This window comes from Narcine bancroftii, chromosome 3 (assembly GCF_036971445.1).
Source record: "Narcine bancroftii isolate sNarBan1 chromosome 3, sNarBan1.hap1, whole genome shotgun sequence".
Lineage (NCBI taxonomy): Eukaryota > Metazoa > Chordata > Chondrichthyes > Torpediniformes > Narcinidae > Narcine > Narcine bancroftii.
In genome coordinates, this window is record NC_091471.1 from 42554123 (window position 1) to 42579124 (window position 25002).

At 38.9% G+C, this 25002-nt stretch overlaps 1 protein-coding gene across 1 annotated transcript in view; it reads left to right on the forward strand.

Annotated features, from left to right (window-relative positions):
* The window catches only part of dcc (DCC netrin 1 receptor), a 718171-nt gene that overhangs the window by 629984 nt on the left and 63185 nt on the right, over nt 1–25002 (forward strand). The window contains exon 22 of the mRNA XM_069923064.1: nt 6528–6599. Within this exon, the coding sequence (XP_069779165.1) occupies nt 6528–6599 (72 nt within the window). The remainder of the gene's footprint in view (nt 1–6527; nt 6600–25002) is intronic.

A 25002-nucleotide genomic window follows, 5' to 3' on the forward strand; every position in this document is an offset into this window, starting at 1 on the left:
AGGGCAGGTTGGATGGACGTCATGAAGCGTTACAGATTTTGGATTAGAATAAATCAAAGATGACGAGATACAGGCAGGAAAAGGAAGATGAAGTCAAGATCTTCTTGACTGCTGGTGCAGACTGACGGGGCTATAAATCCTACATCATGTCCTATTTTTTTTTTTTTTTTTTTTTTTTACATTGTTTCATCGTTCTTGATAATTGCAATGCACAAAACTGCTGGAGAAAATCAGCAGCTCATGTAGAAACCAACTTTTCAGGTCACCAGCTTTGTCAGGTACCTGGCGTGAAATGTTGGTTACCCCTTACTTCTTATGGATGCTGCAAGACTGGTTGAGTTTCTCTAGCACATTTCTGCATTGCACTCGATCCCAGCATCTCCAAACGTTATTCTTTAACCCTATTTACAATAATTATTTTCTTGATGTCTGTTTGTAATATTGATACTTACTCAACAAAATTGGCCAAATCTGGGCAAAACATCAAAGATGGTCCTGGAAGTCAGGCTGAAACCTGGGTGAGGTAGATTTGTGTTACACCGCTGTGTTGCCCAATTACATTCTAATACATCGGAGTATTGAAGATTTTTCTGTTTGTGATGATGGAGACGTTTTGCTGGAAAATCAATTCTCATTGCATTTGGACACAGTGGTGCAACAGGCAAACACCAAAGTGTTTCCTTTGTGTTTTTGCACTTGCCTGTATCTTCGCTCACAAAGAGTAGACTGCAATTCTCTAACTGCATCCACACCTGCTTCATCTGGTGTCACTGTTACCCTGGTGCTAGAGTTCAAACTGCTGAGGACCTCTTCTGTCAAAATGAAGAAGGGGGCTCTGATGTTTATTTGATTGTAATAATGGAACTTGGGTCCTTTTAAAACAACTATACTTTATTAGCTATAGAACTCACTTATGACTGTGTGATAGCATCTATCATGAATCCAACTGAAGCTGCCAACAAACTAGTCTCTGACTCTCTTTAGTGGTCTGGAGGATCTCTTGCACTCTATCATTACATCCCCTTTCCTTGAGATGTTTAATCTAACAACATGACACACTAATACTATATTCATTTAAATTTAAAGTGCAACACAAAACGTAAATGCAGCATCAGCAGCACAAACATTTTAAGTGTGCAGATCCTTCTCTTTTAGAGATTCAGTGTGTCAGATGCTTTGGTAATGCATGTGGATCGTCTTAACACAGAGGCTTATGTTGGCTCTGCGGGTCCACTATCGTCTAGCACTAGTGATGTTTCCTCTGCTCCTGTGCAGGCTGGATCTTCTGTATTGAAATGTTTCAGCAGTGTCTCTTGCATTTTCAGCAGGCTCTTTTGATTCCTTCTCAGTATTTGACCATCCCCTGTTCTGACAGTGTAGGATCTTGGATTTACTTCCTCTAGAACAGTGGCCTTCCTGTCCCATGTGTTGGAATCTCCGAGTCTCACTGTCATGTCGTGCCTGTCGCCCTAAGCTTCTTGCTGACTTGTTATAGTTTGCTTTTTGTCTCCATTTCAGATGCTTTTGTTTCCATTCGAAACCTTAAATATCTCATTTCTTGTTTGAGTCTGCAGAGTAGGGAAGTGTGATGTGTAGTCTATGTCCCATCAGAAGCTCAGCGGGTGACTTGCCATGTTCAAATGACAAAGCTCTGTAACTCAATAGCGCTAGATGAGGAGCTGAGTCACTGACTTGTGCTTTCTTGAGCAACTGTTTAACTATGTAAACTTTTGTTGCTTTACTGTTTGACTGTGAATGCAGAGGTCTTTGAGACATATGTCAACAATCATGCACCTGCAAAGTTCTGCAATTCTCTACAACTGTATCATGGTCCATTGTCACTGTAGACAATTTGAGGAATTCCATGACTTGCAAAGATTGATTTCATATATTTCATCACTCAAGCAGCAGACATGTTAAAAAGCAGCACAATCTCCAGATAGTTCGATAGATAATCAATAATCAGCAAGTAATTCTTTCCATCCATGTGGAACAGATCAATCCCAAATTTCTGCCATGGTTCTCCTGGTACATCAGATATTATCGTAGGTTCCTTTGTCTGCTTTGCATGATGTTTCAAACAGGTCTCACAGCTTGAAACCATCCTGTCAATGTTAGCATTTATCCCTGGCCAATAAACAGCCGTTCTGGTCCTCCTCTTGCATTTTTCCATTCCAAGGTGCCCCTCATCCACCCTTTGCAGCATCTCTTGTCACAGTAATTGAGGAATGATTATTCTTCTCTGTCTGAGTAGAAGCCAATGGACAACACTCAGCTCAGCTCTGATGTTGTAGCATGGCTGACATTCACCACTAGGTCATCCTTCATTCAGATTCTTGTTGATCATCAGTAAATCTGTGTCCTTTTCTGTTTCTGCTTTTATCTGCTTGGATTTCATGTCAAATATGGGAAGAGATTCAATGATCAGGTTTATATGGAGATTCACATCTTTATCTGTAGAACTCTCATTGTGTGCTTCACTCTGCGTCGTTGTCCTGGACAATGCATCAGCCAACAAAATAAGTTTCCCTGTTGTATACACCAATTCAAATTCATAAAGTTATAGTTTCATCATCAGTCTTTGTTTTCACGGTGACATTTCACTGATATTTTTCTTGATTACTGCTATTAATGACGTGGTCTGTCTCTACCATGAATGTTGGTTGATCATACACATAATGGTGGAATTTCTCAAGTCCATAGACCCTTTCTCAATCTGTGTATAATTCAGATGTTGTCATCATCCTTGATACTTATGCTACTGGCCTCCAATCTTTTCCCGCAGTCTGAAGTAGTACGGCACCTATTCCATCTTTTGAGGCATTCATCTTTCTGGATGCATCAAAGAATGTAAAAAGTATTGGTTCTATAGTTAGAATGGTCTTCAGTCATCCCCATCCTTCCTCATAGTTGGTTATCCGCTTGAAATCACATTTATCCTGTAATAACTTCCTTAGGTACATTGTTTTGGAAGACAAGTTTGGAATGAATTTACCAATGAAATTGATCATTCCCAGCACTCTTAACATGCCATTTTTGTCAATGGGTCTGAGCATTTTTAAAATTGCTTTCACCTTGCTTTTGTCTGGCTCCACTCCTGCCTCTCGTAGAAAGGTGATTTCCTTCACTCCAAACCAACATTTTTCTCTGTTTAACTGTAATCCATACTTCTGGATGTGTTGTAGCACTTTGATGAGCCTCTCATTGTGTTGTTCTTGTCTCGATCCCTATAGGATCATGTCATCCATGTACCCCATTAATGCCTTCTATGATGTGCTCCATTGTCCTGTGGAACACTTCCAGAGCTGACAAAATTCCAAAAGGCATTCTCAAACAGGCGTATTGGCTGTATAGTAATTTGTGCTATCTTCATGCAGTTTTATTTTCCAGAAGCCCTGGGATGCATCCAATATAGTGAAAAACTCACTTGTAATTTCAACTCTGGTTGGAATCTGATAATGTTCTCTCTTTATATTAGCATTCAAGTCTTTTGGGTCCATGCATATGCATAGGTTACCATTTTTCTTATTGACACACATCATTGAATTCACCCATTCTGTGGGCTTCTCCATTTTCTTTATGACCCCTAGTGATGTGATTCGGCCGAGTTCCTGCTTGAGCGTTTCTTTTAGTGGTGCTGGAACCTGCATCGAGGCATGCACTACTGGCTGTGTGTCCTCCTTTAACTGTATCTTATAGGTGAATGGTAGAACTCCAAACCCCTTGAAGATGTCTGGAAATTGATCCAGTATTTCCTCTACTCTGTTCTTTGCATTGTCACTGTTGATGCGGTATACCCTCTTGACCAGGCTTAATTTTTCACATGTTTTGTCACCAAGCAGTGATTCATGTCCATCTGGTACTACTGCAAACCTAAGGTAGTGTTTTGTATCTTGAACTTTCACCTTGAGTTATATGTACCTTTAATATCGAAGCTCTGTCCTTTGTAGGCTTTGAGCTGTACAGGATTTTCAAGGATGTATGGCTTTATTTTCATTGCCCTGATGTTCACTCACTGATCAAATTTACATTTGCACCTGTGTCCAACTTGAAAAGAATATTTGCTATATTTATATGTAATCACACAGTCCAGTTTTCCTGCTTGACCCTGTTAATGCTTGGCTATTCAGTGTCCATTGGTTTACAGTCTCTTTTACACGACTATGCCCACAAAGAGTGTATACTTGAGAGCTGTTTCTTCTATTGTGTTTACAGTTTCACTTCTGTTTTGTTTCCCTTTGGAAACACATTACTTTGCATAATGATTCTGTTCCTTGCACTTATTACAGACTTTTCCATAGGCTGGGCATTGTTTTGATGCCTGTTGAGTGCCACATTGTTTACAATTGAATATCTCTCCATCTCTTTGTTGTTTCCTATATCTCATTTTTTTGTTTATGTGTGGACACACATTGTGGCTACAAATATGCCTTTCATTTTCATTGGCTTTTGCACTCTCATTGAACTTTTTTTCCTGCTGAAGAGCTAATTCACTGGCGTGGCATATCTTCATAGCTCTAGCTAAGGTAAGCCCTCTCTCTCATAACAAGATCTCTCTCACTTTCTTATCAATAATCCTGATAATAATTTGATCATGGATCATTGAATCTTGTAGCAATCCAAAATTGCATGTTCTTGCATTTAATATCAAGTCTGTTAAAAAATATAAAAGCTGTCTGCAGCTGCATGCATCAGCAAAACACATACCTCTTGAGCAATTCATTTTTCTTTGGTAAACAGTATTCATCACACAGCTTGATAACCTTGTCGAACTTACCGTTCTTCTGCCTTGGCAAAAACAATTGTATTGAAAACCTCTAGTGCTTGAAATCCCATCACGGTAAGTAGCAGTACAATCTCTGTGCATCAGGTTTTCAATTGACTTCAATGTCAGGTATAGTATGAATCTTTGTTTGAACAACCTCCACTCATGTTTGACATTTCCGGTCCAATTTACAGGACCAGAGACCTTTACACTCTCCATGTCTCTGCTGATAATGACTGATACACACTCTGCACACTTTTGGTATTTCTTCCACTCCAGTACCATCTGATGTTTCTGTTATTGAAATAAAAAAAAACTTAGGTTCTTTTAAAACAACTATTGGCTAAAGAACTCACTCAAGGCATCCATCTTGAATCCAACCGAAGCTGCCAACAAACTAGTCTCTGAATCCTTCTAATAGTCAAGAGGACCACTAGCACTTTATTACTACATCTCCATTCCTTGAGATGTTAAATCTAATAACATGACACATTAATGCAATATTCATTTCAATTTGAAGTTCAGCACAAATGTAAACACAACATCAGTAGCATAAACCTTTTAAGTGTGCAGGTCTTTTTTCTTTTATTGATCAGACTGTCAAGGCCTAAGTCTCAGGTTTGAAGCAAGGAGAATATTCTTTATTCTGAAATTCTTATCCCAAAGGGCAGTGGATTTTCAATTAATTTAAAGCTGAATATGATAAATTTCAGATGTTATGGAATCAAATGAGAGAAAGGTGTACAATCATTGTAATTTTGTTGAGTGACTCAGCAGGATTGAGGATCCATTAGTTTTATTCATAAAGTGGTAAATTCATAGAATTGTAATAGGACAGAAGGGTTTGTTTGGCTGATTAAGTCCATGCCAGTTCCTTGTGGACTAATCCAGTCAATTTCCTTACCTCGCTCTCTTTCCAAAACCCCGTACTTTGTTCAGCCTCAAATGACTATCTGAATACCCTCTTGAAAACCCTGATTACTTCCTGTTTCAGTTTATTAAATTCATACTTTGTGTTTGCAAGGCATTGCTGTGAAACCAAGCAATTTGTTGAATAGACTCAGCATTTTTCACACCTCACAGCAAATTTTGCAGTTTGAAAACATTATATGATTTACCCTTTGTCAGCACACATTCTTGCCTAGTTTAGATTCAGCAAAATATCAAAACTACCAATTGAGAAACAGAGTAAAATAAGTTTACATCAAACACAAAGAGTGAGAGACATGCAAGAACAAATAAAAACAGAGAAACTTACAAAGAGAAAAAAGATGTATTGAATGTACAACAGACCAGACCATTCAGTTCATTGAAATTTGCTCTTCATGGCAATTTTATCTGTGAATTGCATATCTTGGCTCTTTCAACATTTCCCTTCAGTTTTTTTTTCTTGGAAAAGAGGATCAGAAGAATAAAGAACTGCCACCAAATAGAGAAATTCTGGCAAGAAAAGAAATGAACATTTGGCACAAAGTGAACAAATATGAAAAAATCAATTAGAACAAATAAAGTTATCTTTTAAAATTGTTTGATTGTGACTAATTAAATGAATGTCGTGCTGTGTATCCTTTTATATAGAAGAACCTTAAATTCTGAGCAAATGTAGAATTAACGCAGTATATGACTGAAAGTACTTAGAGAAGATAAAAGCATAAAAAGGGAAAAAGACGTCAAGCACTTGATATGGTCGGGTATGCAAATGTATATAGCAAAATACATTCCAGTCTGACACTGATAGCTATGTCCTTTCTTTGCTCTGCAGGAAGGAGTGTACATGGAGATGGAGCATTTTGGCCAGCAGATACCAACTTGATTGACAGGAGCAGTTTAAATGGTGAGTTTGTTAGTTCTAACCAAAACCATCATGTTTATTTTCTCTCTTTAAAGCTCCTGTAGAATTAGTTCCATGAGTTGTGATGGGCCTCTATTGTTTTGCTTTCCAGATGAGATCATGAGCTCAGTCAGCTGTCATAAATGATTTGCCCACTGCCCCGGGAATTATGGCTAACTGTAGTCAAACTGCTATGCTGTTGTTAATCCTGCTGACTCATTTAACCTTCATGCCATCATCAGCCAAACACTCAGATTATCGACATTAACTGGAATTTTAGAATTGCATTTTACATTAAATAATCATTACTTGCTAGTCATGTGCTTTTGAAAGTCATTTTCTGGCTTTGACATTCTATCTTAGTCAACATCCTATTCAATGACTTTCATGCTTGGAATAATTGATTGTGTTATATTCTGCATGGATCCCTTTAGGTCATTTAAGAAAGTTTTACTTTGCAGATGAATAATGCACCTTTAGATCTTCAGATTAAAAAAAATCAACGATGACTATTGAATCACTATTATTTAGATTTATTAAAGAAATTTCTTTAGATCCAATCAACTTTCCAGAGGACTTTGAATGTTCTAATTGTCTGAAAACAATCTTTCTGACTGACCTTTGAGAATGTGTTAACACAATGGCAGTTGTCAAATTCAAACTTCATCTCACACACAAAATGAAACATACCCTTCAATCCTTCATATTGATATCCCCATTAACAGAAACCCTAGACGAATCCTATTTTATTTTGCTTTTGGTTTACCCCCCCCCATTGGGTGTAATATGTCTGTAGAAATAAGAACACATGAGTAAAAACTGCATGGTCACAGAGCGACTGTGCAACTTCCAGAAGGCAGCATTTCACTGTGCTGCTGTGAAGCTTAAAATTATTAGTATGGTCTGCTTTTCCTGGTTGCTTCTGTACCATCCCAAGACCATGGATTTAAAAAATCAGCTTAACAACTACTTGTGCTGCGATATAATCCGCCATCAGAATCACACATCCACTTTTGAGATGAGAATAGGCAGAGAATGGGTTAGTGTTTCACCACTGAGTTATACAGCATCAAAATATGTCGTTAGCCCCCGCACTACCAATCAACCACAATCAGATAGAGAATTGCGATTAATAAGCTTTAATCACCTTAAAGTGTCAGCACAGCTTGCATGTGGCTTGCTTGGTTCCAGATCCAAAGCAGGTGCTGAGGGAGCAGCTTGGGCGTAACAGCCTTTATGGGGATATCTGGCAGGGAGGAGTCACAGGTTCAGAGAAGGCGGGCCAGGCCCTGCAGTACATACATACAGTATGTAGTGGCACCACATTCACCCCTCCTTTTTAAACATAGTGGTTTTAGTGTCCGTTGCAGCTTCGTGATTCTTCAAAGTCCTTTACAGATTCAGCCTGTCTGGTGGTCTTATCTGTTGCTGCGACTATAACAGGGTCTGCTGTGGCACAGCTATTGGTTCCCAGGCAGTGTCTTGTGCAACAGGTGGTGCCTCCAGTGGCTGAGGGGTCGGGTGGGGGGGGGCAGGTGGGGGGGGCGGGGGGGTTGGTATCGTACTGCTGTTTGGGTTGGTTGGAATATGGGGCATCAATTATGGCGCTGATAGTGGGGCTGGTTGGAGGGGATTGACCAGTCAGTCGAGGGGTATCCTGCATGTGCCAGGTCTCGAATGGAGACACTGTCCTGTCCACCATCTTGATACTCCACGTATGTGTATTGAGGGTTGGCATGGAGGAAGTGGACCTTATCAACCAGAGGGTCAGTTTTCTGGTGTCTGAATTGCCTTTGAAGAAGTACAGGCCCAGGGTTCATCAGCCAGGATGGTAGTGTGGTCCTGGGTGCTGATTTCCTGGTAAAGGAAAAGAGCCTTTCATGCGGTGTTGTCTTCGTGGCCATACAGAGAACGGATCTGGTAGCATGGAGCACAACAGGGAAGTGTCTTGCCACTGAGAGGACCGCCCTCCAAATGGTGGCATTTTCCCTCTCTACCTGCCCGTTTCCCCAGGGTTTATAGCCCCGAGGTCTTGCTCCTGGTTATGCCCTTAGGCACAGCTCCTCGCTCATAAAGGAGTTTGGTATATCCATAAAGGGTACCTGAACAGAGCGAAGATGCCACGTAGTGCCTTTATGCCGTGGCTGTGGTCATATCCAGGCAGGGGATGGCAAAGGGGAAGCGGGAGTCTTTATCCACAATGTTAAGGAAGTATACATTCCTGTTGCTGGATGGGAGAGGTCCCTTAAAGTCTATGCTCAGCCACTCAAAGGGGTGGATGGGATTGATAAGGTGGCTTTTGTCCAGCCAATAGAATTGGGGTTTGCACTCGGCGCAGACCGGGCAGTTGTGTGTCAACTTGCTGATGTCTTTGACCGGGTTGGGGAGGTTGTGGATGCTAATAAAGTGGTAGAGCCTGGTGACTCCAGGGTGGCAGAGGTTGTTGTGGAGGACTTCAACACGATCCAGCTGTGTGTTGGCGCATGTCCCCTGGTTTTCCAGTCAGACAGTGTCTCCAATGATGCACAGCTTCCACAATAGGTTTGGCCTCTTTCTCGATGGCTGAGTGCCAGAGTTCGGGGCCCTGGAGGGTTCTGGAAACGAATGCCACTGGCCTGCCCGCATGCTTGAGCGTGGTGGCTATGGCGATGTTGGTTGATTTACTCTCCAGCTGGAAGGGGATGGATTCATCTGCAGCATGCATTGCCGCCTTGGCAATGTCACACTTGATGCATGTGAACACCGTTTGTGCTTCTGCCAACAGGGAAAAGTGGCCAATTTCACCAGGGGGTGCAGGCTTTGTCCACATCATCGGGGACCCATTGGACATAATAGGAAAAGAAGCCCAAGCATCTCTTCAGGGCCTTGTAGGTCTGGGGTAATGGGGGCGCATGAGAACCAGGTCTGGTCCACTAATGCCATTCTCCACTATGCAGTCCAGGAAGGCCAGCTGTGAAGTGCTAAAGATGCACTTCTTTTGGTTCTAGGTCAGAATGAGGCTTTTGGCCTGCTGAAGAAACTTGTGGAGTTTGGTGTCATGGTTCTGCTGTTCATGGCTGCAGATAGTCACATTGTCCAGGAAGGGAAATTCATAGTCATTGACTATGTCATCCATCTCCCTCTGGAAGAGGAGACCCTGTTGGTGACTCCGAAAGGGACACTGAGGAAGTGCTAGAGGTGGCCGTCCACCTCCACGCATTGTCAGGGCTATCCTCTGGCTGGATTGGTAGCTGGAGATAAGTCGACTTGAGGTCGATAGTCGAGTAAACCCAGAATGGGCAATCTCGATGATACTACCGATCAACAACAATCAGACAGAGAATCATGATTAATAGGCTTTAATCATCTGAAAGTGTCAGCACAGCGTGCATGTGGCTGGCCCAGTTACAAATACTGAGGAAGGAGTTTGGACATAACAGCTTTTATGGGGATATCTGGGAGGGAGGAGTCACAGGCTCAGGAGGCGGGCCAGGCCATATGGTACATTCATACATATATATACATTGTGGGGTTGGGGGAGAGAGAGAGGAGAAATTGTAGGAGTGCAGGCTAGAAGGTGATAAGTGGAAGGGGAAGGAATTGAGAGGTGAGCGTGGTGGGGTGGGGGGGGGAGCGGAGGGGGGGGGAGGGCAGAGGGCCAAGAAAGATGCACTATGACAGGAGAAAATAAGAATTGGGATTCGACAGCTGGAGGAAGGGAATTAGAGAGATGATGGAAAGTGATAGAAAGGGGGAGGGGTTACCAGGAATTGGAGGTTGATATTCCCAGATGTTGTGGTGCACATTGGTACCAATGATGTAGATAGGAGTAGGAATGAGGTCCTGAAGAGGGAATAAAGGATGTTAGTAAGGAATTTGAAAAGCAGGACATCAAAGATGGTAATCTCGGGACAGTGCCTGTGCCACGCCCCAGTGAGGATAGGAAGAGGAAATTGTGGCTGAAGGGCATGAAGAGGGCAGGAGTTCAGATTTGTGGATTAATGGGACCTCTTCTGGAGAAGGTGTGACCTGTACAAAATGGACAGTTTATGAACTGGAGAGGGACCAGTATCCTGGTGGGCAGGTTTGCTAGAGCTGTGGAAAACAGAATGTGAGGGCAAGGAATAGAGCAGACGGTGGAAAGGATGATGCAATGTGTTGTAGATTTGTGAGGAAGGACAGGCAGGGGAGGAAGCATTACTAACCGATTGGAGGGTTTGAAATATATTTATTTCAATGCAAAGAGTATTAGGAATAAAAGGAGATGAATGTAGAGCCTGGAATTATGATATTGTGGCCATAACAGAGTCATAGTTGACACAAGGACAGGATTAGCTGAAGCAGGTACCAATGTTTAGATGTTTTAAAATGGGTAGGGTGGGAGGTAAAAGGTGAAGGGTGGGAGGGGGTGGGGTGAGTAGCATTACTGGTCAGGAATAGTATCACAGCTATAGAAAGGGAGAAAGCTCTGGAGGGAGTGTCCACTGAGTTGGTGTAGGTGGAAGTCAGAAATAGGAAGGAGCAATCATGTATTGGAATTAGTCTACAGCCCACGAATAGATGGGGAAGAATTTGTCAGGTGTATTCAAGAAGGATTCCTGAAAGCCAACACATTTTTTCCAGGGTGGGAGTAGCGAACACCAGAGGACATCTGTACAAAGTGAAGGGAGGAAAGTTTAGGGGAATCTTCAGGGGTATGTTTTTTTTTAAAACAGAGAGTTGTGGGTGCCTGGAATGAATTGCCAGGGATGGTGGTGGAGGCTGGAACAATAGGGACATTAAAGGGACCCTTAGACAGGCACATGGATGAAAGAAAAATAGAGTGTTATGAGGGAGGGAAAGGTTTATTATTGGTCAGCACAACATTGTGGGCTAAAGGGCCTGAACTGTGCTGTAAAATTTATGGTTAGAGACTGAAGAGACAGAATATAAGGTGTGTTCCTCATGTGGCCTCAACCTAGCAGTACATAAGGCCATGGATAAGAATGTCAGTGGGGCAATGGGGTGTGAAATTAGTGGCTGGTTACTGGGAGGTCCTTGCATTGGACAGAACAAAGGTACTAACTGAAGCAACCCCTCAATCTGTGTCCAATCTCCCTGATGTAGAAGAAGCCTTACCCCTAGCACCGGATGCAGTAGATACATGTAAAGTGTTGCTTCACATAGAAGGGCTGTTTGGAGCTCCAAATGGTAGTGAGGGAGGGGGTGGAGGTGCAAGTATAGTAGTCAGTCATATGGGAAGTGATTTGTGAGAAGAGATGAATAGACTAGAGTCACAGAGAGAGCAATCCCTGGAGAAAGCAGAGATTGAACTTTAAGACATGAGCTATATCTGGTGAATAAGGCTTTTCAATACTTTTATGGCATTATATTGCCTACCGCTCCTAAATGCTCTAAGATTTATCTCTGTGGCTTTCATTAGTTTACAAACTTCCACCTTTAGTTCTTCTGCAGGATCATTAGTTCTGGTGCAGTTTAGATCAAACATGTTCCATCTTTAAAACATGCCATGCATGCAGATTTTCCCAATGAATTAAAGACATCTCTCATGTTCCCCCAGACCTTGATGAAGGGCTCAAGCCCAAAACGTTGGCGATGTATCTTCACGTTCGCTACATAAAGGCACGGTTTGACTGGCTGGGTTTCTTCAGTATTTGTGTGTGTGCTCTTTTCATTTAAAGACATAAAACTGTCTTCCTTATACAAAGTCACTGTAACTCTCCAGGGGATGCTCTAGATCTACTAGTTGCTTGGGTTTCCTCCAGTCCTCTGGCTTCTTCCCACCCTTCAAAACATACAGGTGTTCTTGGTCAATTGGGTGTAATTGTGCAGCAGGGGCTTATTTTCAAAATATTTTAAAGCAGAAAAAAACCCATAAAAGTACAAAAAAAGCAATTGTGGAGTATTATGTGTAAATAACAGATTCAAACATTAAAAAAGAAAATACAGAAATCATAATACATATCCACAATTTATAAACATAGTAATAATTTTATCCCAATTAGACAGAAATCCCCAGACCCCACCCCTACTTTATCCATGTTGTATGATAATAAGCATATTTAATACTAAAATGAAAACAGAAAAAAAAAATTCAAGTATTATATTATATTAAAGACTAAAAAAAAAATGCATCATAAATGGGCCCACAACATTTGAAACCTTGTACCTGAATTATCAATTGAATAACAAATGTTTTCCAAGTTCCATCATGACATTATATCTCTCAGCCACTGAGGATGAGTGAGCAGGACAGCATCCTTCCATCTCAGTAATATTGCTCACCTAGTCAAAAGAGAAGCAAAGGATAGGGTTTGACATTTAATTGAATTTAAAAAAATCATCCTTACCATTGTTCCGAAAAGAGCAACCAAAGGACTTAACTCCAAATTTAAGTCAAGAATTAAAGATAAAGTATGGAAGACATCTCTCCAGTATTTTTCCAAACCAGGGCAAATCCAGAGCATTTAAATTAAAGAAGCCTCTCCTCTCTTACATCTATCACAGCAAGAATTTATATCTGAATAAAAGCAAGATAATTTAGCTTTGGACAGGTGTGCCCTATGTACAACTTAAAATTGTAGTAAACAATGACAAGCACCAGACAATGAGTTACTGACTAACTTAAAAATTAAATCCAAAACTTCATCTGATATTGAAAGATTTAAATCCCATTCCCAGGCATTTTTAGTTGTAAATAATGGGGCCTATCTTAAACATAGTAACTTATCCTAAATAATAGATATTAAACCTTTACGAGAAGGCTGCAAACCAAATAAAAAACTCATCCACAGTGTTCACATCATGAGCTCCAAAGAAATCAGAAATCTGAAATTGAAGAAAATGCCTAATTTGCAAATTTCTAAAGAAATTAGCATTGGGTAGGTTAAAGGAAGACAGTTTTATGTCTTTAAATGAAAAAAACACACACATAAATACTGGAAAAACTCAGCAGGTCAAACTGTGCCTTTATGTAGCAAAGATACATCTCCAACATTTCGGGCTTGAGGCCTTCATCAAGGTCTGGGGGAACATGAGAGATGTCTTTAGTTCATTTGGAAAATCTGCATGCATGGCAAGTTTTAAAGATGGAACAGGTTTGATCTAAACTGCACCAGAACTAATGTTCTGTAGAAGAACTAAAGGTGGAAGTTTGTAAACTAATGAAATCCACAGAGATAAATCTTAGAGCATTTAGGAGCGGTAGGCAATATAATGCCATAAAAGTATTGAAAAGCCTTATTCACCAGATATAGCTCATGTCTTAAAGTTCAATCTCTGCTTTCTCCAGGGATTGCTCTCTCTGTGACTCTAGTCCGTTCATCCCTTCTCACGAATCACTTCCCATATGACTGACTACTATACTTGCACCTCCACCCCCTCCCTCACTACCATTTGGAGCTCCAAACAGCCCTTCTATGTGAAGCAACACTTCACATGTATCTACTGCATCCGGTGCTAGGGGTAAGGCTTCTTCTACATCAGGGAGTTGTTTGAATGATAAAAAGCTGTTGTTAATAATAAATATCTTTAAAACATTGAATACCTGCTCTGTGCCATTCCTCAAAGACAAAGTCATGTAAAGAAGGTTGAAATAAATTATTAGATAAAATAGGACTTGAAAGAGAAAAATTGTAAATTCCAAAATGTTTTCTAAACTGTACCCATATTCTTATGGAATGCTTATCAATTTACTTAGTAAAAGGAAATTGAAGTGAAGATCCAAGAAGTGCCAAATTATAAATATTTTTAGCAAAGTTCAGTTCTATTGCTACCTGGACAATCGTCACGATTATAAAAATGTGATGAAAATGTAAAGCAACCCAATAATAAAATATGAAATTAAGTTGTGCCATACTCCATTTCTTTTAGATTTTTGCAGATGTATTTTATTTAAACAAAAGTGTTTACCCTTCTATTAATAAGAAAATATAATCAAATCAAGTGAATTAAAAATTGATTTAGGGATAAAAATTGATATTGATTGAAAAAGATATAAACATTTGAGTAAAATATTAATTTTAATGGAATTAATACAACAAACTAAAGATAAAGAGAAAGATGACCATTGTCTTAAAGACTGTTTCATACTTTAACAAAAAAAAGGAAATTTTCCTTAAAAAGATGATTATGATCCTTGGTAATTGTAATACCAAGGTAAGTCATTAGGGAATTAAAGGTATTAGAGTCTCAAGGAAGTAGTAACATGGTTGAATTTAGTTTCAAAAAGGAAAATATGTTATTGGGTGTATCAATTTTTCAGTAGAATAAAGGAAATTATAAGAAAGGAACTGGCTCAAGTTGACTGGAAGAACAAACTAGTTAGAGGAATAGCAGAGCAGAATTGGAATCTATTTTTACAAGTAATAAAAAAAATATGCAGTAGAGATGTATTCCAAGGGAAAGAAAATGTGTTCATGGGAAGATGGCACCAATGTGGCTAACAAAAGAAATGACGGAGAAGACATACAGGAAGCTAAATTTAGTGGGAAAACAGAGGACTGGAAATCTTTTAGAAACTTACAGAAAAAGACAAAGAAAGTCATTAGGAAAGTAAAGATGAATTATGAAAGGAGGTTGACAAACAATATTTAAAAAATGGATATAAAAAGTTTTACTAAAATATAAAAAGAGTAAAAGAGGGATATGCAAAGACAGGACCAATTGAAAATGATGCTGGGTAAATTATAATGGGTAATAAAGAGATGGTAGAGGAATTTATTCAATATCTTACATCAGTCTTCACTGTGGAAGATATTAGCAATATATCTAACAGACAAAGGTTTCAGGGAATAGAATTAGATGCAGTTAGGATTACAAGAGAAATAGTGATATGCAAGATGAAAGGATTAAAGATTGATAAATCTCCCGGACTGGATGAGGTGCAACCATGGGTTCTAAAAATGGTAGCTTTGGAGATTGTGAACCCATTGGTGATGGTTTTCCAGAAGTCCAAATTCTATAGGATTGGAAGGTTGCAAATGTGATTCCACTCTTTGAGAAAGGTGAGAGTCAGAAAACAAGGAAACTATAGGCCTATTAGCCTGACATCAATGGTTGGGAAGGTATTAGGGTCTATCGTCAAGGACATAGTTATGAAATACCTAGAGATGCATGACAGGATAGGTCATAGTCAGCATAGTATTTTGAAGGGTTAATCCTTCCTGACCAACCTATTAGAATTGTTTTAAGCAATCTCAGGTAGGATGGACAAAGGGGAGGCTACGGATTTTGAATATTTGGATTTTCAGAAGGCTTTCGATAAGGTGCTGAATGTGAGATAAGTTGAGAGTCCATGGAATTACAGGGAAGATATCAAATGGGATAGAAAATTAACTGATAGGTAGGAAACAAAGGGTTCAAATAAAGGGATCCTGTTCAGGTTGGCTACCTGTAATAAACAATGTTCTGCAGGGGTCGGTCTTGGGGTCGCTACTGTTTGCAATTTATATTAATGATTTGGATTGTGGATTGAATGATTTTGTGGCCAAGTTTGTAGATGACACCAAGATGGATGGCAGAGCAGGAAGTGTTGAAGAAACCAAAACGTTGCAGAAGGATATAGACAGCTTAGGGGACTGGGCAAAAATGTGGCATATGAGATTCAATGTTGAGAAATGTACTGTTCTACATTTTGGTAGTGGAAATGAACAGGCTATTTGGATTGGGAGAAAATTCAAACCTCGGGCAGGGAAACTGAAAAGTTAATGACCAGAAATGACTTAAAGAAAGTGAATGCTATGTTGGCATTCATTTCAAGAAGAATAGTGTATAAGAGCAAAGAGGTGTTGATGAGGCTCTGTGGGGCACAGGTGAGACCTCATTTGGAGAACTATGTGCAGTTTTGGGCACCCATCTTAGAAAGGATGTGATGTTGTTGGAGACGGTACAGAGGATATTTACTAAGATGATTCCTGGAATGCAGGGGCTAACGTATGAGGAACATTTGGCAGCTCTTGGGTTGTATTCATTGGAGTATAGAGGAATGAGAGGGGATCTCATAAGGAAACATTTTGAATTTTGAAAGGTTTGATAGAGTGGATGTAGATAAAATGTTTCCTTTGGTGGGTGAATCAAGGACAAGAGGGCACAGTCTTAAAATTAGAAGTTATCTATTTAAACAGAGATGAGAAAAAACTTTAGTCAGAGGGTTGTGGATTTGTGGAACTCATTGCCACATACAGCAGTGGAGACCCAGTACTGGGAGAGTTTAAGCAGGAAATGGAGAAGTATCTAATTGGTCGGGGCATCAGAGGTTATGGGGTAAAGGCTGGCAATTGGAGCTAGATGTGAGTATAATTCAGCTCAGGGTAGGGTTGTAGAACAGACTCAATGGGCCAGGTGGCCTACTTCTGTTACTTTATCTTGTGATCTAGTTAAGTGAATTGATTTATAACAATCTTAAAAGGAGAACTTGCATACTGTAATAAGGTGAGTTCAAGGTAAAAAATTAACTTTTATGCAAATTTAATCGATAACCTGAAAACTGACTAAATTGTGAAAGTAATGGCATCAAAAGGGGTAAAGAGGTATCAGTGCTTAAAATGAAAAGTAAATGAGCATCTGCATAAAGAGAAACCTTATGCTCAATTCCCTTCCTCCATATCCTTGAAGTATCCCTACACTCTTGAAATATCTAGTGGCTCAATGGACAACTCAAAAAGTAATGGACTTAAAGGGCATCCTTGATGAGTGCCATGTTGAAGATTTAAAGGTTGGGACTGCTGTAAATTAGTAAGAATTGAAGCAATAGGACATGAATACAATAATTTAATCCATGTAATGAAACCATGACCAAAATTATTTTTTTAACATCATGAACAAATACAATCATTCTACCCAATCAAACACTTCTTCTGCATCTCGTGAAAGAACACACTCAGTAGCCTCACCAAAGACATATATTTAAATATGAATAATGATTTTTAATAAAACCAGTCTGATCTGCAGAAATAATTAATGGTAAAATATTCTCCATCCTATTGGCTAAAACCTTAGCTCGAATTTTAACATCAACATTCAATAAAGAAACTGGTCTATAGGAGGATCATTCAGTTGTATCTTTACCTTTCTTAGCTACAAGGGGTATACAGGGTTACCCTACTTGAACAAATCAGATAATACCATACCCAAGTGAGGCAAGAGCAAATGAGTAAATAATTTGAAAAATCAACTGGAAACTCATTGGGTCCTGGAGACTTTCCAGATTGAAATGATGAAATAGCAGTGACTATTTCCTTCTGTGATGTAGGCTCATCTAATCTCATTTGAGTATCCAAAGATATCATGGGAATATTTAATGATGTAGGAAATCCATAATCACACTATTATGATTTTTACCTTCAGAAGTGAAAAGTTCAGATTAAAATTTTCTAAATATATTGTTTATCTCCATGTGATCTATAATAATATAACCATTATCCTTTGTAATATGTCAATTAGCTCCAAATCCCTGCAATCAGTTGGCTAAAAACTTGCCAGATTTATCACCATGAACATAAAACTGACTTTTGGTCTTCAAAAGTTGACATTCAATTGGATTTGTTAAAAGAAGATCAAATTTTGTTTTAAGTTCATTTCAGTTTTTATTATTCTGGATTTTTAACTTGAGCTTATTGCTTATCTATAACTTAAAATTCATTAATTAATTCTAATATTTCTTTATTGGCCTTCCTTTTTTTATTAACAGTATAAGAAATATTTTTTTTCTCTAAGAAAAGCTTTCAAGGTATCCTATATAACCAAACTCTAAGTTTCCAATGAGAAATTAATGTAAAACAAAGAGTTTCCTTAAATTTCATAAAATCACTTTTTGATAATAAAACTGATTGAAAAGCCAATGTCTTTTTGTTTGAGGAAGATTATGAAAAATTATTTTACAATACAACAATATTAAAGTACTATAGAAATCACAAGAATGAGTTAGTGGGATTAATTGAATATTAATTTTTTAAAAATCAATCCGTGAAAAAGTTTGGTGAACATATGAGAAAAAAAATACTCTCTGCTAATAGGATGAAAAAAAAACACCAAACATCAGAAATATGATAATCTGGTAAAAGAAAGAATGAATTAATGAGGCAGACTTACTTAATGTGGGAGGGTTAACAGATAAACGATCTAATATAGGGTATAACCAACAATTAAAACCCCACCTTTGACCAAGAATATAGACTCAAGTCCAGCAAAGCAGAAAAAAATGTTCAAAAATCTCCACATCATCTTCAATAGTAGCACAAACATTAGCAAAACTACCATTTTGTTGTACATTTTTCCAGAAACAATAATGTAGTGACCATTTTGTCTCATATAAAATTGTGCTTAACAAATGGAATGTTTTGATTGATAAGAATCAAAACTTCCCTAGCTTTAGCTTGAAAGAATAATAATTCTGCCCCCTCCACTTTTCCATGAAGTGAAAGTTATCACAACTACAAATATGTGTCTCTTCTCAAAATCCAATTGTGGCTTTAAGCGGTTTTCAATGTGAAAATACTGCTTTCCAGTTCACTGGATGGTTCAGACCCTTCACATTCTAGCTAAGAAAATACATAGAATTAGCCATACTTTTCCATTGATTAAAAAAAAGGTTGATTAGTACAAATATAATTGACAGTACAAATATCAATCCAAAAGTAGGAGCTTGTGCCATCAACACAACAATGTTCAAACACTAGATGGCAGACTTGCAGCAAAAATTGAAAATCAGAAGTTTAGGAATAAATTGGCGAAATGTGACAGAATTGTATTATTAATCTTTAGTTACATATATTTGTTAGTAAAGGGATTTTGTAGGTGGACAGGGGTGAAGACATCACAGGCCCTTACACACAGAAACCATTTTGAAATTCAAAATGTCTCTCAAACCTTTGTTAGCTGAAGCTGTGTCAACAATCATAAAACCTGAAGTGATTCTTCATTGATGTTTTGAAGACAATAGTGTTTTCTAAGGAGAAGCAATTGTGTACACATACAGCCATTCTGCTGGTGGAACTGTGCAGACAGCCCAAAAGCTTTTGGTCATAAAATGTTTGGAAGAGAGAAACTTCAAACACTCATGAAATACACTTGGTCAAACAAGCAAGTCTTTGTTTAATAATTTGTATAAACAAGCAAGAGATCGTCTACCATGAATCATGCTTTTGGATAAATGAAACAAAATCAGCCGTGAGGTCATGTCATGTGATTAAAGACATTTGAAAACCTGCAATTCAATAATGCAACAAGATTAATTTGGATTTAGAAATGCAGTGGCCTCTGGTCAGGGTAGTACTGCTCATGTTGTATTCTCTTTGTCAAGAGAGGAACACAGAATTGCAGTGGCAATGGCTACTTTACAGCTTATTTTGATCAAGAGAGAGAGCAGTGCTGCTGTGGCATTTTAAATAGCCACTTGCGGTTGACCCAGTCTGGGTAAAAGAAAGCAAAATCATCCTTATTTCTGGTTCATTACCATTGTGATGGTTACTTTGTCAAACTCATACCTGAGTTTGTGAAATCATTGTGTGAAACACAGATACTGTAACCTCCATGCAAGAGGGGAATTTATTCACAAGAAGAAACAATTCTCTGAAAACAACTCTAAAAGAATTTTGTGATTTTGTAATGTCTGATACCTCATACCTATCCCATAATTACTTTTGAGCAACAATTTAAAGAATCTGAAGTTCAAGGCATAACTGGCAGAACTTGAAAATTTATTATTTTTGCAATTGTGCTTAAACTGTAATTGGTTTGGGACTTCCACCCACACACATGTTTGCACAAGGTTGGGTTAGGTTAGAGTTAAGTAAGAAGTGTTATATTATTAATAGTTATTAATAAAAAATATTGTTTTTGAAGATACCATTGTCTTGGTCAATTTCTATTGCTACTGGTCTGCTACACCAAAACCCAAACTAATTAAAAATATCATAACCATAGAACCATATAATGTTACAGCACAGAAAAACAGGCCATTCAACCCTTCCTGTCTGTGCTAAAATTAGCTCGTCCCACTTACCTACTCTCATTCCATAACCCTCCAGACCACTCATATCTATGTATTTATCCAATTTATGTTTAAAACTTAAGATTGAATCTGCATTCACTACATCAGATGGCAACTCATTCCACAATCCTACCACTATCTGAGTGAAAAACTTTCCCCTAATGTTCCCTTTATACTTCTCCACTTTCAGCCTAAGGCAATGACCTCTCATATTTATTTCCCCCAATCTAAGTGGAAACGTTCTATTCACATCTATTCTGTCCATATCTCTCATAATTTTATAAACTTCTATCAAGTCTCCCCTCATTCTTCTTTCTTCCAAGGAGTGTAGTCCTCATCTGTTAAATCTTTCCCAGTATCTCAACTTCTCAATACCCGGCAATATCTTAGAAAATCTTCTCTGCACTTGATATCATTCCTGCTGCTGGGCGAACAAAACTAAGTGTGGTCTCACTAATGACTTGAACAACTTCAACATAACATCCAACTTCTATACTCAATACTTTATTTATAAAGGCTAAGATGCCAAAAGCTTTCTTTACAACCGTGTCCACATGCGACATCACCATCAGGGAACAATGTATATGTATTCCTCTGCGCTCCTCAGTGGCCTACCATTTACTGTATATATCCTCTCCTCATTCGCTCTTCCAAAGTGCAACACCTCACACTTATCTGTATTAAGTTCCATAAGACATTTACTGGCCCAATTTCCCAGATGGTCCAGATCACCCTGCAAGTTTTAAAAATCTTCCTCACTGTCCACTATGCCTCCTATCTTTTTGACATCAGCATACTTGCTGATCCAATTCACAATGTTATCATCTAGGTCATTTATATAGATAACAAACAATAATGTTCCCAACACAGATATTTGAGGCACACCACTCGACCCAGCCCTTTGTCTGAGAAGCAACCTTCCACCGCCACTTCCTGTTTTCTTCCACCAAGCTAATTTTGAATCCAGGTTGCAACCTCTCTATATATACCTAGTGTCCTAACCTTCTGAACCAACCTCCCATGTGGAACCTTGTCAAAGGCCTTACTAAAGTCCCTATAAACAACATAATATCTGCTAAAGCCTTTCCCTCATCAACCTTCCTCAAAGAACTCTAAAGAGTTGTTAAACATGACCTACCATGCATAAATCTATGCTAACTGTCCTTAATTAGCTGATGATAGTCCAAATATCTATATATATCCTATCTCTCAGAAATCCTTCAAATAATTTACATACTACTGACGTCAGGCTCACTGGCCTATAATTACCTTATTTACTTTTGGAGCCCTTCTTAAAAGTGGGACAACATGAGTCACTCTGCAATCATCTGGCACCTCATCCGTGACTGAGGACATTTTGAACATATCCTCCAGGGGCTCTGCAATTTCAGCATTTGTCTCCCTCAAGGTGCAGGGGATCTGTCTACTTTTATTCGTTGCATGGCAGCGAGCACCCCCTTCTTAAACTCCATATGATCCATGACAATTCTATTTGTTTCTCTTCCATCCTTACTCACTATGCCAATTTCCTGAGTAAATACCAATGCAAAAAAGCTGTTCAAGATTTCCCCCATTTCGTGAGGCTCCACACATAGTTGACCACTTAGATTTTCTAGGGGTCCAATTTTGTTCCTTACTGTCCTTTTATTTTTAATACACTTGTAGAAACCCTTTGGATTTTCTTTCACATTATCTGCCAAAACATTTTCATTTCTTCTTTTTGCCTTCCTAATTTCTTTCTTAAGCATTTCTCTTACATTTTCTATACTCCACAAGTAGCTATACCGCATATATAGCCCCCTCCTTTTCTTAACCAGCTTATCCCTTAAAAACGAAGGATCCCAAAGTCTCTTAACTTTGCCCTTATCCCTGTTAGGAACATGTAATCTCTGCACTCTCCAAATTTTGTCCTTGAAGGCCTTCCACCTGCTGGATGCATTCTTGCCAGAAAATAAACTTATTCCAATTGACTCTTCCAAGATCCTTCCTAATTTCCTTAAAATTGGCTTTTCTCCAATTCAGAACCTCAATTTGAGGACCAGACCTATCCTTCTCCATAATTAACTTGGAAAAAATGAAAACAATCACTACCCCATCCTCTTCCCCTCCAATCCCAAGGATAGGCCAACAACGCGCTCAGCAAAATCAATCCAGCAAATCCAAACATTACTTCGTGCTGGATAAGATGAATATTCCTAATGCTTCAAAATACTTCAAACTGATTAAGGAATCTTATTTAGACTACTTCACAGTCCAGTAAAGGGAAAAACAATTAAAAATTCTCATAGAATTCTAAACAGTATATACTGAAACTAACATTAATTTTAATTGATTTTAAAAAATAAATTTAAGAGTCTAATTATTCTTCTCATTTAAAAAATTGAAAAGAAATATCTCTGTAAGTACAATCCAAGTGCATCAGATTTCTGATAATACATTCTAAAACATAATACATATAATACATACATAAATAAGACAAAGCCGGTAGTGGCATCACCTACGGCTCCTAGAACGCTTCCACCACCGTTGTCTCCGCTCCATCCTCAACATTCATTGGAGCAACTTCATCCCTAACATCAAAGTACTCGAGATGGCAGAGGCCGACAGCATCGAATCCACACTGTTGAAGATCCAACTGCGCTGGGTAGGTCACGTCTCCAGAATGGAGGACCATCGCCTTCCCAAGATCGTGTTATATGGCGAGCTCTCCACTGGCCATTGTGTCAGAGGTGCACCAAAGAAGAAGTACAAGGACTGCCTAAAGAAATCTCTTGGTGCCTGCCACATTGACCACCGCCAGTGGGCTGATATCGCCTCAAACTGTGCATCTTGGTGCCTCACAGTTCGGCGGGCAGCAACCTCCTTTGAAGAAGACCGCAGAGCCCACCTCACTGACAAAAGGCAAAGGAGGAAAAACCCAAAACCCAACCCCAACCAACCAATTTTCCCCTGCAACCGCTGCAACCGTGTCTGCCTGTCCCGCATCAGACTTGTCAGCCACAAACGAGCCTGCAGCTGACGTGGACATTTACCCCACCATAAATCTTCGTCCGCGAAGCCAAGCCAAAGAAAAGAAATAAGACAAAGCAAACAGCCCTCTCCCTGCAAATACTTTAAAGCAAATATTAAGACTTTCAAAGTAATAATCCTAAAATATCAGGTTTAATCATCTAGTTTAGAAAAAGTTACACAAGGTGAGATGTAGAAGAGTACTTGATAAATTACTCCCAAGCCACATCAACCGAGCCCAGCCCATTAGAAACTGTTGGTTATGTATATTTATCTTTGCTGTTTGACCCAATGCATTTCTCCAGCATTATGTTTTTACTTCAGTCACAGTGTCTGCAAACTTTCGTGTTTTACTCCACAACAACCTAATTTTACTTTGTTCGCATGTGGAAATAGATATTTTCCAACTGATCAAGCAGGAATATTTGAAGACATTGTAATTGTGGAAAAATGCACTAAAGGTGCTGGAGAAATACAACAGAAAACATAGCATCTTCATGAAGTAAAGGGTAACCAAGGTTTAGAAATGTAACTTTACTTTCTGCAGATGCAGTCTGACCTGCTGAATTTCTCCAGCATTTTTGCATGTGCACTTAAAATCACAGGGTCTGCAGATTTTACCTGCTTTACTCCATTCAGCTGCTCCACTGAAAAGCCTCTTCGAGTGCTACCTAAACTCAAGGAGTTGTCTCTTCAAAGAGAGTTCTCTGAAAGTCTCTGTCATTGCTCTCTTTCTACTGAAGCTGCTGCTCTCAAGCTCAACGGCCATATGATCACCCAGACTTGCTTGCACACCCACATGTCCTTCCTGGATTCTTGCAGCTTTTTTGTTCTACCCTCCCACCCATATCCACCTATGACATCTTACCTGTTAGCCTAGATTCCTTTCCCTGCCTATTCTTCTCTCCTTTTATTCAGGGGCCTGCTCACACCTTGACAAAGGGCTCAGGCCCGAAACATTAGTTGTCCTTCACTTCCTTTTGATGTTGCATGACTTGCTGAATTTCTCCAACACTTTTATGTACTGCATTATTTTCCAATTTGACATTGTTGAAACTATATGTCATTTCTATGAACTGTGCCATATCTTATCTTCCCACTGATTATAAAATTAGTATTGGTAATCAGTTACAATCTGTTGGAACAATTTTAACATGTTAGGGACAAAGTGCGTGTAATTGAATGGCCTCTTTGAGCCCAATTATTCTCAATTATTTACTTTTCTCAGTGATACAATTTTAGGCTTGAAATTTGCTGAACAAAATTTCTGTCCCCACATATCGCCATTGGGTATGCCTTTCACTTCTTATTTCTACAAAATTCTGAAACTATGACATTTACAAGAGTGATTTTTACAAATGGCAAAACCCATTTCAGTTTCACTTTGGTTACATTAAGATTGTGATATGGCAATTCCCTGTGACATGA